Genomic DNA, 15,367 nt, shown 5'->3' on the forward strand with positions numbered 1-15,367 from the left:
GAAACCGTGGGTCAACTAGAGGATAAAGTTATCTTGTATTTTGTGTGTTACTAAAGATTACAAAACAAACCTTTATATGAAGTTATATCACAGTCCTATAAGTTCTATCAGTCCTAACAAGCCTTGTGGTTTCTGGATCAAAAGTAGGTTTTTCCAGCTATGGTGAGGAGTGGCAGTGAATAATACCGCCCTGAGCGCCAGCCGTGCAAGTGATCACACAGGAACGACTTGTATTTAACTGTTCTTGGCTGCGATAACAAGCTATTAACATCAATTAAGTGTTCTTTCTCCAGAAGTTTTGATGGGAATTAACATGCAAAGTATTTTCTGGCCGCACCTGGTTTATGTTGAAGCCGTTGAGGTGTATTCTGGCTGGGTGTGTGTCGAGATGTGGAGCGTGACAGCTCGCGGCAGACGGGCACATGAGATGACAGGGATGTGAGATAATGAGTTTGTTTAGCGGGACGTCCCGGGACATTGCTGAACACTGGGTGCGATGAGGTTATCCGGGGCCCGACAGGAGGCTGGATTAGTCGTGACGGCCCGTCATCCGGCATCAATAGAGCAAAACATCCTTAAAATTACAGATTAAAATATATCAATATTGATATTACAATATATATATAGTACATTGGCCCAACAATATGCAAAAAAAATTACATGAATGATGAGATATACAGCTGCGTTATCTGCTTGATAAGCTTTTTTGTATTTATCTATTAATATCCTATTATGCATGATTATTTAGGTCATTTGCATTGTTCTCGCTGCTGTCAGAAAGAAACGCTTCCCCTGCTGCTCAGATTGAATACTTTTGAGCACAGATTTAGCCTAAGTTTGGTCTCTTTTTAAAGAAGACACGTGGCAGATTTTGGCTGACGTGAAAAAAGTTATTGACATTAATTATTATTAAAAATGCACAAAAATACTATTTTAAAATTTGATATGAAATATATATTTTGCAACATGGTTTACTTTAAAACTGTGAGAAAATTAAAGCTATAAATCTAAACAAGTTTAAAAAAGGAGCTTTCAGTTTGGCTGCAGTTCCAAACGTGTCCACTAGATGAAATTCATTTTTGACCATGAACAATTCAAGTGTGACTATATATTTTTCAAGACCATTTAACCTTTGTGAATCATGTCTATGATTTTATTTTATTTTGTTCACACAACAAGTGCGAAAACTTTTACCAAGTTTCATACCATTCTGATAAAGTAAAAAAAAAGTTTTTTTTTTCAGTCAAGAACGACCGAACAGCACCAGAAAAGTAAAGTTCTTTAATAAGTCACGCTTCAACTTTTTTCATATGAAGTATGGCAACACAGGAGTGATTTGCATTGAGCATTTGATCTTATGCATGCTTACTTTGGTTAGTTTCCCTGCTGACCCATTCTAGTTCTTTGAACGGTTACTGGTTTCCCACTTCTGCTTCTCCAGCTGTTGTATTAAATGTCCACACCTGTTCTCACACACGTCTGCTTACCTCAGTGTTCATCACTAAACCCACACGTGAGCCTCCAAATCCCTCATCATTTTGTGCTTAGTGCCATTTTTTTTTTCACACCCTAGTTTTTGGGCTGAGCTTGTGCTGGGCGTCTTCTAAGCTCTCTTGAGGCTTTTCACACTGCAGTTAACCCTGGGTTAATGTCTTTTTAAATCCCATGTCAATAAAGCCACAAGAGGGCCTGCATAACAGTGATTGTACCACATAAGAGATGAGTTATGAATAATGGAAAACTTATTAAATGTGTGTAAAACCACTGTTATGCATGGTTTCCAAGGATACATTTTTTTTTATATTGGCAACAGTAATATGATTAAAGATCGATGTTCATCATTAACCCTTTAGCTGTCACTGTCCCGTATACGGGACACCTACGTTTACCTCACTATATTACAATTAAATCCTAAATTAATCATGACAAACTATATATCGTTGGAAAGGTCTAAGACTCCTTAATAGATATTTCAGCACTGTTTTCTGTTACAAATTATGCAGGAACAGTAATAGATGAATTTATGACAAGAGCGCACCTCAAAAAAATCAACATCATAACAGGAGTTCTGACCTTTGTCACAAAAAGTAGACGCACACACTTTTAATAATTGAAATGTTGGTTTTCATGCTAAAAATTAATAATAAAACATATAATCTAGTATTTGTCAATAAAAAAAATGATAAAATAATATTACCTTCTAAAAAGTATCATATATATATTATCCTCTAAAATATAATATTATCTTTTTTTATCGCCTTTTTTTATTACATTTCATATTTTAGTAGTTATCATAAATTAGGTATCATTTGAAAGCTTACGATCTCAGAATTCATCCTGTGAAAACTGTTTTGAAATTGGACATTGTGTTACCATAGAAACATTACTCTAAATTATTTTATCAGGCTCCTCCCCTTTTGGGCATTATTATATTTCATAATTTATGATCAAAATATTTTCTAATCTTGACAAAACACATATTGTCAGAAAGGTCTGAGTCTCAAGGTTCCATATTTTGTGACAGAAGTGATATTTGGACAGAAATGTATACATTTTTTTATGGCAGAATGCATACAGTTAAATTCAATGGAATTCAATGACACCCGGAGGCTATTTTTGGTATTACGCCTAAACAAAATCTCATGGGAACTTCAATTTTTATGATATCAACTTCAAATTTGGAACACAACTTGGTTAGATTTATGGCTTTAATTTTATAGTAATTTTATAGTAAAAAATATTTTGTAAAATATATATTTTATATAAAAGAAAAATATTAAATAAATTATATTTGATTTAATGTAAATTTAAACTTCCATAACTTTTTCATACTTTAATTTTTTGAAGTTCTTTCACTTCAGCAATAATCTGCAATTTTTTCCCTTTAAAACAAGACCAAACTTAGGTCTATACTCCAAAGCATTCTTGAATTACAGCCATTTAAGCTTGAATAGTGCATTTTAATGTCCATTCTCAAAAAGGGGGGTGACAGCTAAAGGGTTAAATAGTTAATAATTAGAAAAAATGCAAAGACATGTAACATGCCCAGACATGCCAACCCGATCTCACGGCAATTCGTACGAATTTTACGAGGTGGCTAATTCGTACCAATTCATACGACCTCACTCGTACGAATTTGTACGTTTTTTGCTAAATCGTACATATTTTACGATTTGCCAAAATCGTATGAATTCATACGAATGACCTACTCCTGACCCCGCCCCTAAACACAACCGTCACGTGGGTTTAGACAAATCGTACAAATTCGTACGAGTGAGGTCGTACAAATTCGTACGAATTAGCCACCTTTTAATCACTCGTACAAATTCGTACGAATTGGTCGTGAGATAGCGTTGGACATGCCCAGTGCACTTTTTGCACAAACTTAAAAATAAGCTTAATTTTCTTTAAGCAAAATACACACATGTTGTTTTTGTTATATTTACAAAGAAATAATGTTTTTTTATACTGATGCAACTGTATATTCTATCCATCACAGATCACTTTCTGCATTTGTACATTTTTCATTTTGAATGATTTAAAAAAAATGTCTGTTATTACTGTCTTTGTGGGGACATTTGGTCCACAATGTAGGCTTTACCAGGACCACACACACACACACTCATTCAAAGGTCCGTTCAGACCCTGTCCTCTGCGTGGCGTCCGGTCAACTGTTACTGATACACTCAGAAATCATTTTGAAGTTATTTTCTCTCACTCTATTTGCAGTGCAGTATTCAGGAAGAAGAGAGGCCTCATGGGAATATATGTATGTATGAATGTATGTGTGTGTGTGTGTGTGTTTGTATGTATGTGTGTGTGCGTACGTAGGCCTATGTGTGCGTGCGTAAGTGTGTATGTCTGCTTGTGTGTGTGTGTGCGTGCGTGCGTGTATGTGTGTGTGTGAACTGCGTGATGTATGTGCAATAATAGGCTATGTAACGAGTCTTATGGACGCTGTATTGTCCCTGATCTATCAGTGTTACTTTTCTGAGTGCAATTTAATGAAGTGTAGAATAAACGGCAACCTGTATGACTTTTATATCCTGCACAATTATGTAAATGTTCTTTGATTTTGCAGCTGAATTTCCCTTTTTTAATAACTTGCGCTAATTATTTGGATGCTCTTCAAGGAACATGTTTGTCGCAGGGATCGCGAGCGCTCCTGGTTTCTGCTCTGCCTCGACCTGCAGCACTGAAGGATTCTGCTGTTAAACCGGTCACGTGGAAATAATTGTTGTGCTTGTTAAAGCAAGCTTCATTCAAAAGCATTAAACTTTGGCATGTACAAAGGAATTGCCCAAACTTAATTTGATTTCATTTTATAAGATTAATTAAATTGTTTTTTTTTTTTTTTTTTTTTTACATAAATTTGTTTTAAATCATAAATCACAGAATCTAGAAAATTAAGACAACACAGAATTTCCCCTAATATTGTTAAAAATGCAATAAATTATTACATTTATTAATCTCAGGTTAATTCAATTATTGCATGTTTACAGTTTGAAGATTTCAATTGATTAGACATCCTTTTAGATTATAACATTTTAGATTAACGTTTTAAATGGAATGCAGAAAAATGGAATTGAATTTAAAAAAATAAATAAATAAAAAGGATTTAATCGTGCCCTAAATATGAGAAATATTCACTCTCAGTCTCTTCTGGAGGAAATAGACATGCAATAAACTCACATGGTGAAGAAGATGTTGTATGCTGTAAACTGTGTGTGTGTGTGTGTGATTTATGAGTTTGATTATGGTCCGGCTCACACACACACACACACACACACACACACACACACACACACACACACACACACACACACACACACACACACACACACACACACACACACACTGAATGAGCACAGAAAGATGTGTTCCTTCTCTCCTGGGGATCTCGGGTTAATCATAGACTCATAAACTCCACGGACAAACAAATCGCTGATTTCCTGCATTTTATTTCTGCACATGCAGCGGTATTTCAGCTGAGATGAATCACTGGTCAACACACCTTTGAATAGATTGAGACAAGTAGAATAAATTGTCACAGAAAAAAAAACAGTCAGGGAACAGGTTGCCGTCCTTTAAGCCCTTATTCTGCACGCGATGTGCTCACATCCAAGATGGTTTCAGAGTAAACAGCAGAGACCCATAACAAATGACTTTTATAGCCAGGAGACCTTCATTACTGTATGCAAACAGCTGCCGTAAACATTTTCCCTCTCATATACAAGATATTAACATATCCCTCTGGAAGTGGTCAGTCCTCCTGGGATGTTAGTATTTATGAGTTTGGCCATGCATATTTTTCCTCTCTATTTTCACTTCCCAATAAAGACAAGAAGCTTTTTAGACCAAATAAACCACTAAAAGATGCAGTACCTGCTTTTTCTGTGCATTTGATCATTCTCCAGCTCCTGCAGAGAATGATGGGAAACGTTCGGTCACATGAGTCTGTCTTCTCATCACTGTAAAAAAATATTTTCATGATTTGTTATCACAACTTTTTATCTTTAGTCAAATCAACTCAAAAAATGTGGCTGTGATTAGTTATAACAACTTAAAATTTGTTGAGATAACTTAAATATCCAACTTAACTAAACTAAACTAAAATTAACTAAACTTAATATTTTAAGTCAAGCATGAACACATACTTTGTAAAGTTGAAACAATGTTGGATTTTAAGTTGTGATAAATAATCGCAGCATTTTTTTTTACAGTGTATTTCGAGTTCCTGTTTATTAAACCATTCCTCTTCATTGTATTAACTCAACGACACAACAAACTTAACATTTTAAGGCAAGGTAACTTGCTTTTTTAAGTTAAACTAACATTTTTGTTTTACAGTGTGGTTAAATGAGTTGTTTTGGCTCTGACAACATTCACATTTACAACCAATTTTAAATTTCACTCATTTGTGTACTACTTGTATTCCCCAACTCGGTCATCAGTCAGTAACTGATGAAATGAGAATAACTGAGGTGTTTTTGTGACGCTGAAGCATGTGTGCAGTGCATGATGGGACTCATTCATAAGGCATGCGGTCAGTAGCCAGATGTCTGTGCGATGACTTTGTTACACGAGGTTTCTCATCTGTTGCCGACCGTCTGTCCTTGTAAGGTCTATATTAGCCTGTCACCGGTCCAGCTGTCCTTATGGGGGACTCAACTAGTTCTCTTATTGCTCCCATTCTTGTCTGACTCTGTCCAGATGAGATTAGGTTCAGTGTTGACTGGATTCAAATCATTCCTCACTAGTTGCTCTAGATATAATTGTGGGTTTAGGTGAAGTGAAAGTGAATAACCATTGTGTTGTAGACGCTGGATGATTGTCGCTCCTTTATGTTGAGTTAGAGGGTAACTCTCACCAAATTGCAACCTAGGCTCTTTTTGTTCATCTACCGAGTCAAACATTCGTGTAAAATCATAATTAGAATGGAAACGGCACTTTTAAGATTGACCGTATTTTCGTTTTAGCTCAAAATGCCTTTTGAATGGGGCACTTCTATGATAGCATCAAAATCGCTATCTTTAAAACGCTAATGCGGCTCGACAACATGAAACTGTGCTGGAAGTGTCACCAGCGGCTCTACACATGAACTCCAGCATTGACTACATTGTTTGTGTGCACACAGTTTACTAAAAAGAAAGGTTTTTTTCGACTCACTTTATCAGTTAGTGTTTCCGGTGGCTGGAATTATGTCAGTCAAAAGTAGTCGATCTCCGAATGCAACGTAATAAAGAGGAATTCCTCCATATGAGGAAATGTTAAAGTGAGTCGTTCAAAACCTTTCTTTTTAGTAAACTCTGTGTACACAAACAATGTAGTCAATGCTGGAGTTCATGTGTAGAGCCCCAGATTTTTAAATGTTTTTGAAAGAAGGCTCTTCTGCTCATCACGGCTGCAATTATTCGATCAAAAATACAGTAAAAACTGTAATATTGTGAAATATTATTACAATTCAAAATAACTGTTTTCTATTGTAATATACTTTAAAATGTAATTTATTCCTGTGATCAAAGCTGAATTTTCAGCATCATTACTGCAGTCTTCAGAAATCATGTCCTTGCTAAATAAGTTTTTTATTTATATATCATGTAATATATATCAGCTGATAGTTAATTTAGTGAAACGTCTGGACTAAAAATCACAAAACTACTTTTGAAGATCAAATACCTCATATCATGAGTCATATCTTGAACCTGATGGCATATTTTTGCTGCTGCAACACTGCAGTTTCTGTCCATAGGGAAAATAAAGAATGTAAACTGATATTAATATCCAATATCTCAGTGAAAAATGCATGCATCTTATAGTGCATGCTTTAATATATCTTCATATAGTGTATATTGTTGAAATATTCATGAGATTACTTATATATTCTAAGGACAGTAAGACTCTCTTCACCCTGTAAAGCGTCCAGACTGTCCATTGTGATCAGATTGTGTCCTTCTGTCCTCTGCATCAGTGATGACGCCACCCTGCCTCCAGCAGGAAGTGATGCGCTGTGCTGTGCTGTGATTGGCTGATGCGGATGATGAACTCCAGTGACCTGCAGAGCTCTGCACCAGCGTGATTCACACACCAGCACTTTAGGAACAGCGTTCGATCACCATCAGTCCAGCCACAGTCTCCCACGCTCCAATCAGACACACACACACAGAGAGAGAGAGAGAGAGAGAGAGAGAGAGAGAGAGGGAGAGAGACCAGCGGGAGATCAAATATCTTACTGTACGGAAGGTTAGCAGGTTTTTGGGTTAAATAGATGGATGGATGGATGGATGGATGGATAGATAGATAGATGTCATTGTAAATAATAGTTCAGTGTTTGTAATTTGCAGCAGTGAATGTGTGTGAACTTTTTAGGAGACAAACAACTTGTGTTTTGCCCATTTTCAAGAGGTTTCCTTGGTTTAAAGTGTGTTTTCTGCCAGAGTTTCTGTGGCAACTCTAAAGCAAAGGTCGACAGTGTATGTTTTGGGAAGGCAAGTGTTTAGCTGAAGTGTCTTTCTTTGTGTTTTATGTGCATTTGAGAGCATGTGTGTGTGTGTGTCTATAGAGCAGTCTCCAGTTCAGTCACTTGAGATTATCAAGTGCCCTAATTAGTATGCTGACATCACATGGGTCTGTGTCCTTTATAGACGTGTGTCTCATTCTCCAGCGTCACATTCATGAGGAGGGATGTGAACTGTTTACTTCCCCGTAGTAACCATGATGCCGGCCCGAGTGTTAAAGGAACACGCCGACTTTTTGGGACTTTAGCCTAATCACTCTATCCCCCAGAGTTAGATAAGTCCATACATACCCTTTTCATCTCGATGCGTGCCGTAACTCTGTCTGACGCACCCACCGCTAGCCTAGCTTAGCACAAAGACTGGAGGTAAATGGCTCCAGCTAGCATACTGCTCCCAATAAGTGACAAAATAACGGCATTTTCCTATTTACATGTTGTGATTTGTATAGTCACAGCGTGTACAAATGACAACGTCACATGAGACACAGCCATCGTCTGACCGTATACATCAGGGGTCACCAAACTCGGTCCTGGAGGGCTGCTGTACTGCAGAGTTTAGCTCCAACCAGGTCCAACACACCTGCCTGAAAGTTTCTAGTGTGCCTAGTGAGACCTTGATTAGCTGGTTCAGGTGTGTTTAATTGGGGTTGGAGCTAAACTCTGCAGGACAGCGGCCCTCCAGGACCGAGTTTGGTGACCCCTGGTATACATACTGGGAACTATTTTCTCAGAAGGTGAAGCACTGCTACTTGGGCGGAGTGATTAGCGCAACACTCTGCTCCTCACCACGGGGCTTCTCAGGCGCTGCGGGCAAATCACTCCGCAGAAGTAGCAGTGCTTCGCCTTCTGAGAATATAGTTCCCAGTATGTATACAGTTATTTTGTCACTTAGCAGTATGCTAGCTGGAGCCATTTACCTCCAGTCTTTGTGCTAAGCTAGGCTAGCGGTGGGTGCGTCAGACAGAGTTACGGCACGCACCGTGATGAAAAGGGTATGTATGGACTTCTCTAACTCTGGGGGATATGGTGAATGAACTAAAGTCCCACAAAGTCGTTGTGTTCCTTTAACCTCAGCAGGCAGTGTGTGTGATCGAGGCTCAATGCTGTATTTTCGTGGTGATCTCAAGCTTTGCTGTAGCAACAGGGAGTGATGCCTCAGAAATGATTTGATTCCCAGTCAGAAGAAGCCCTCCGGCGTGCAATGTCCTTCTACATTCTGTTTACAAGTTTGGTTAACTGCCTTTTTACAGCTGTCAATCATAATTGGCAGGCTGTAAGCAGACGATGCATGTGTGTAAGTAATGCTTTTAGTGCTTCAGAAGCTGTTCTCGGGGTTGTGGTTTCTTGTTTCCTGGTTTTAATTTACTTTATAGGATGCTATCAACCAAACAGGGACCACATAATGAAATAATATCATGCTGTATTCTATACTTTAAACATGCATCCAAATCTCTATGCAAACCCAAATATATTTATTGTTAATATTATCAATAATCCTTGTAACACAATTATTAACATATATATTCACATATATGTATTTATATTACAGATCAAAGGTTTGGGGCGGTATGATTTCTTTAGTGAATTTGTAAGTCTCATTTGCTGCATTTATTTGATCAAACACAGTAATACTGTGACAATTTAAAATAGCTGTTTCTATGTGAATATATATATATATATTAAACTGTAATTTATTCCTGTGATCAAAGCTGAATTTTCAGCATCATTACTCCAGTCTTCAGTGTCACATGATCCTTCAGAATTATTCTAATATGATGATTTTCTACGCAAGAAACATTCATTATCTAAGTTGAAAACAGCTTCATACTTTTGTGGAAACCATTATATATTTTTTTCAGTATTCTTTGATGAATAGAAATAAATAGAAATGTTTAAAAAAACTAATTTTTGATCAGTTTAATGCATCCTTGCTGAATTAAATGTATTTAAGATATATTAAATATTTATAATAATATGTATATTTCAATCATGACAAGTCTCAAAATAGTTTTAGCATGTTACTGAATATGGCAACGTTAATGTATTTGGTCTTGGACTTGCTACTGCTAACAGATACACAGACACGCTGCTGTGAGCATGTAAGATATGCTGCGGCTTCAGAAATACATCCCGAAGCAGATCTAGGCAGGTGGAGCTGGGGAGGTGGAGGGGTTCAGAGGAACTCTGATAACGCACTAACAGCGAACACTGAACCAGACTATTCAAATATTAAGCAAGCAATCTCATTGGCTGCAGGATCAGCAGAGGCCAATCAGCTTGTGCCATGTTTTAATCATGTGATTGTTAACGGATTGAATGTAAGGAACCGATCAGCATGCGCTCTCATGACTGTTTCAGACTAAACTAGATATGTATATTTCAGTGTTTCAGTGATCATCTGTAACATGAATAAGTTCAAAATCTATAAAGAATGATTCACATACATCTGCCCGTCGGTCAGTTTGTGCTGGTTTTCCACTGTCAGTATCGGGTTACAGAGCGGCCCCGTCCCAGACACCACAGACGCCAGCAGACCCCGGTCGAGGGATTCCTGACCTGAAGGATCAATCACACTGAAATGGAGATGATGAGCACCTGTGTTTATAATCAGAGAATGAATGGCTATCACTGGGCAGTGCTTTATGTTATTTACACTTGAATGCAACAAAGATACTTGCATTATTGCAAAAACACAAACGGGATCCTACCAAGTCAAGACTTTAAAGGGTGTTGTTAGGTATAAGATCTAATCTAGCTTCCTGGCATTGTAAACTATGAATATTATTGGCTCTGTGGCTTTGAATTACTTATATTTCTCTGTTGTAAATCGCTTTGGTTAAAAGCATAAATGTAACTGTAACATGAAGCAAAATGATAATTGATGTTGTCACAGGTTTAGATATTCCTCATTTAAATAATTAATATGCAGAATAAAGGGGCGGGGCCTGATTGAGTTTGTTAGTAGTGTGTGGAAACTGGTGGTTATGGAAAGGGGCGGGACATTTCCCAAACACGCTCGAAGCTCTTGACCAATCACAACACACTGGTCCGGCCGACCAATCAGAGCACAGTGTGCTTTTCAGAAGGAGGGGCTTCATAGAGACAGGAAGTAAACAGAGCGTTACTGACAGACTGGGAAGAGAGGAGCCGCAACAATGGAGAATATGAGGACAATAATGTGTTTTTTGAAGATTTAAGCTTGAAAACCTATTCTAGTAGAGCCTAAAAACAATATCAAGACTTTTAAAAAGAGCATTGCTTTGAGTCTTTAGTTTTGTAAATCTGTTTTGTTCACTGATGTCAGACATTTTTATTTGTTATGAATTATCTGATCTTTGAGCCCATTAAGCTCCATTAAAAAAAATTTGAGATTGCATTCTCCTCAAAATGAGGCTTTGACACACTTTGTTGCCACAACAGGAAAGTTGTCATCATATAAAATAATAATATTGTTATGGACACCGTTACCATGATATAAAATGACTCAAAGTGTGATATAAGATTTGAATCATACCGTCTAGCCCCGTTATACTCATCAAAGGTGTGTGTGTGTGTTGCAGATGGGAAGAGGAGCTGTCGAGAAGAGAACAGATGGAGTCGATGGTGGAGACGCTGCAGGAGGTGAGATCACCTGAACAGGAGCCGTCGAGACGCTCTCGCTGTGATACTAATTACATTTGCCGTTATATGACGTGTGTGTGTCACTTTACGACCCTGAAATCTGGCATGAGTGCACACATCCAGATATCATGATGCTGGGTAACATACTGGGCCTGGCATTATACAGACAGACATAAAAATAAAGGTTCTTTTCTAGCATCTACGGTTCCATAAAAACTAGCATTTCCATTCCACAAAAGGTTCTTAAGTAGGAAAATGAAAAAGAAAATGGGTATTTTATGAACTGATGACTGAAAGGTTCTGTGGGGAACCAAAAAAGGTTCTTCTATAGCATCACTGTGAAGTTGAACCCACTCTTTTGGACCCCCTTTATTTTTAAGAATGTCTTTAACATGATTTTATAGCCCAATTAGCTCCACTAATGAAGTGTTTCCCCTAATACCAACCAATGGAGACATTTCCTGAAGTTTCCTTTTACATTTCCAATCCAAATGCATTTTCAGTATTTTAAAATATAGGAAATATATTGAAGAAATATTTGAGATAATTCAACATACTTCAAGTCTTAAGAAAAAATACCTTTCTGGTCTAAAAAATACGTTTTAAATGAATGCAAAATGTATTTTGGACAACTATGTTTTTAAAAATGACCAAAAAAATGTGAGGAAATATATTAGAAATTATACTTCAAGGGGCAAGAAAATACAGTACGTTTCCAATCTTAAAATACATTTTGAGTGAATGCAAAAAGTATTTTTCAAAATTGATCTGCAAATGTAATGCAATCAAAAGTGATTTGTTAAAGAATGAATATTAAACAACCACACATCATACCATCATGCTAAAATACATGATGAGTAAAGTTCACACACATGTGATCTGAGCAAATATAAGCTGTGTCCCAATTCAGAGGCTGCGTCCTTCCAAGGCCGTGAAGGTCGGACCGAGCGTTGTTAAATGGGACGGTCTAGCTTACGGAGGATTGTTCTTGTCGTCGAGCAACTGTGACAGCTGCCGTTGATGAGTGACAGGTTTGTACTGGACTTATATAAAGTTATATTCAACTGTCTGAAAATAAAACAAGGGTTCGCAATCGCAACTTGGCTAAATATGTTCACCATGGTCCATGTCTGTACATAATAAAGAGTATCTTAGTAAGATATGTCAACATTTGAACCCAAGACCTAAAACTATAACATTTTGCCACACCTGCCAATGGGTAGTGACTTAAGAAAATTTACCAGCCATCAATATTTTTGGTAACACTTTATTTCGATAGTCCACTGACTTTAGACTTTCTACTGACTATTAGTAACTTGGCAACTACAAGTCAACTTATTCTCCTAACCTGAACCCTAACACCTAACCGTAACATACCAGTCTACTGACAGTCTACTACGAACTACTAACACTTTAATGACAGTTAGTTGACATGTAATTGCAAAGTTACTTATAGTTAGTAGAATGTCTGAAGTGGACTATCGAAATAAAGTGGAACCATATTTTTTTACCAGCCATGAAACCTTTTTTAGATTAATCCTTATTAAAGTTACAAAAATTATTCAGCCAAGAGAAATTAGTTCAATTAGAATTGATTGTTCTTTGTCATTTGATCAACATTAAAAATACAGACAGTAGCAGGTATATTAGGCTGCTGTCACTTTAAGAGCTAATGCACGAATCCAATATACTGATACACAACTGTTTACGTCCATAACTGACTATGTTTACAAGGATACTTGCCAAGACATAATTGCTTAGTCATAATTTTGTTTGAATATGTCTGTCCAAGCGCAAGAAGATTTGCACGCTGTCTGATAAATGTAAATGATACACGGATTTCTGGGCGCGTGTTTCGGAAGTTTGCCTCCCAGAAGTTCCCACAGAGTGCGCAAATAAAGAATTGACCGTTCGCAAAGACCCACCCCCCTTAGTTACTGTCGCTATGTCCGACAAGCTACGCCGCTCTCACACACACACCATGTTCTCACGCAGTGAAAAATACATTGTGGAGCAGAGAGGAGACTGACAACACACCGACAGACAGACACAGACCAGGTTACTTTTCGGTTACTTTTGATATTAAACAAAGTCTCACCTTTCAAATTTGGTAATTTTTAAAAGAAATTTAAACAGTAAATACCGTTTTGTGGCTCTTTAATGTGTCGTGACAGATCGCTGTAGAGCATCAGTTAAAGCTGCTCGTGAACCGATCATCTCTTCCTTCTAGTTCATTTATAGCATCAAATAAACATGAATGAACATCAGAAGGAATGTTGTTTTAACCACGGAAAGGCGTCAGTACACTCCGCTTCTCAAGTTCAAATCCTCCCATGTTAATCTACTAACTCTCCTGACTGCTTTGTCGGACAAAATGGCGGATGACGAAGTATGATTGGTCAGATCACCTGTAAATCAAGCTCCCTGCGAAGGGTCAATTGAGTTCCCTTTCGCATCTTCTTGCTAGAATATTTAAATTGGCAAGGATTAAACTTTCGTGGCGGTGCAACACTGTCCCATCGGCTGTCCTGATCGTCGTTCACGTTTGTTTGTTCTGGCAATTTTGCATTGTTAGTAACAATAGAATTCATGAAAATGTTACAGATTGACATTGTTTGATTCTCTTTGATATACTCGCCAACACTGATTTTTATTCGCATTTGGCGAGTGTTCGTTTTAGGCCCCGTTTGAAGCGCTTTAAAGTTGTATTTTCTACATTTGTATCATTAGATATTTGAGTAAGTTGAAAATAGTGCTGGGCAACGATTAATCGCAAGTTTGTGTTTCCATAATATATGTGTGTGTACTGTGGATAATTATTTTGTATATATAAATACACAGACGTGCTTGTATATATTTAAGAACTATTTTCATGTATATACCGTGTATATATTTATATATAATTTATATTATATATAAATATTTTATATATAAATAAATAAATATCTTAAATATAATATTTCAAAATAATTATCCACAGTACACACACATATATTATGGAAACACAAACTTATTTTGGATGCGATTAATCGTTGCCCAGCACTAGTTGAAATCCAATACTTGGATTTAAAAGCAATTTCTCTTTAAAAAATCGTGTCGTCACCAGTGTGCAATGAATTCTGGGGTAGGCAAGTCCGTGAAGGATCCATCTGTTGTATCCTTTATTTCCCGGGGAAAAGGACGCATTTTGAAGCCGGATTTTATGCAGGCTTTGAATTATGACAGCCTCCGTTGCGCAGCGGTGACGCAATCAGCCTTCGAATGCAGCCTCTGAATTGGGATAAGCTTTAAACTAGTGTGTATGTGTGTGACAATCTGGGTCAGGATGCATATAAGCGTGATGGTGTTTAAACATGACATCAAAACTGACCTGTTTCTACTGGACCACCACATCAACAGCAGTGCTGCATCCCATGTCTCAAATGCCCCAAATTCCCCAGAAACACTGCAGGTGTGAGATCCATCTTCTGCTGAAGCAGCGGGAAAATCAATAAACGGCTGCATCTGTTTGTATTGGATTATGGGTCAGCAAAAGCGCAGAGGAGAAAGCCGTCCCCGGAGAGCCCAAACATGCCCAGCTTCTCCAGTTCTGTCCGATCGTATGGATTTCCTCTCCAGCCTTCGGCCTCTGTGGGGATTTCATTAGACTGGAGAGTGTGTGTTGTGTTCAAGCTTTAGGCCGTTTAACATGAACATCTGTAAGCTTTTATTAATAAAGTGACGTGAAGG

General features: G+C 37.5%; 1 protein-coding gene and 1 long non-coding RNA gene across 5 annotated transcripts in view; one reads left to right on the plus strand and one right to left on the minus strand.

The window, feature by feature from the left end:
• LOC306991091 overlaps positions 1-7,620 on the minus strand; it is a 9,307-nt gene extending 1,687 nt beyond the window's left edge. Inside the window, exons 1-3 of the long non-coding RNA XR_013796033.1 lie at positions 7,411-7,620; positions 5,386-5,471; positions 1-574 (exon numbers count right to left, since the gene is read on the minus strand). The exon at positions 1-574 is cut by the window's left edge and continues 1,687 nt beyond it. This is a non-coding gene — a long non-coding RNA (uncharacterized lncRNA). The remainder of the gene's footprint in view (positions 575-5,385; positions 5,472-7,410) is intronic.
• Positions 1-15,367, plus strand: part of iffo2b (intermediate filament family orphan 2b) — a 35,256-nt gene that overhangs the window by 7,845 nt on the left and 12,044 nt on the right. For all 4 annotated transcript variants that reach the window (XM_079598604.1, XM_079598601.1, XM_079598602.1 and 1 more), the window contains exon 2: positions 11,578-11,638. In XM_079598604.1, coding sequence (XP_079454730.1) covers positions 11,578-11,638 — 61 coding nt within the window. The remainder of the gene's footprint in view (positions 1-11,577; positions 11,639-15,367) is intronic.

This window comes from Phoxinus phoxinus, assembly GCF_949152265.1.
Source record: "Phoxinus phoxinus genome assembly, chromosome: 22".
Lineage (NCBI taxonomy): Eukaryota > Metazoa > Chordata > Actinopteri > Cypriniformes > Leuciscidae > Phoxinus > Phoxinus phoxinus.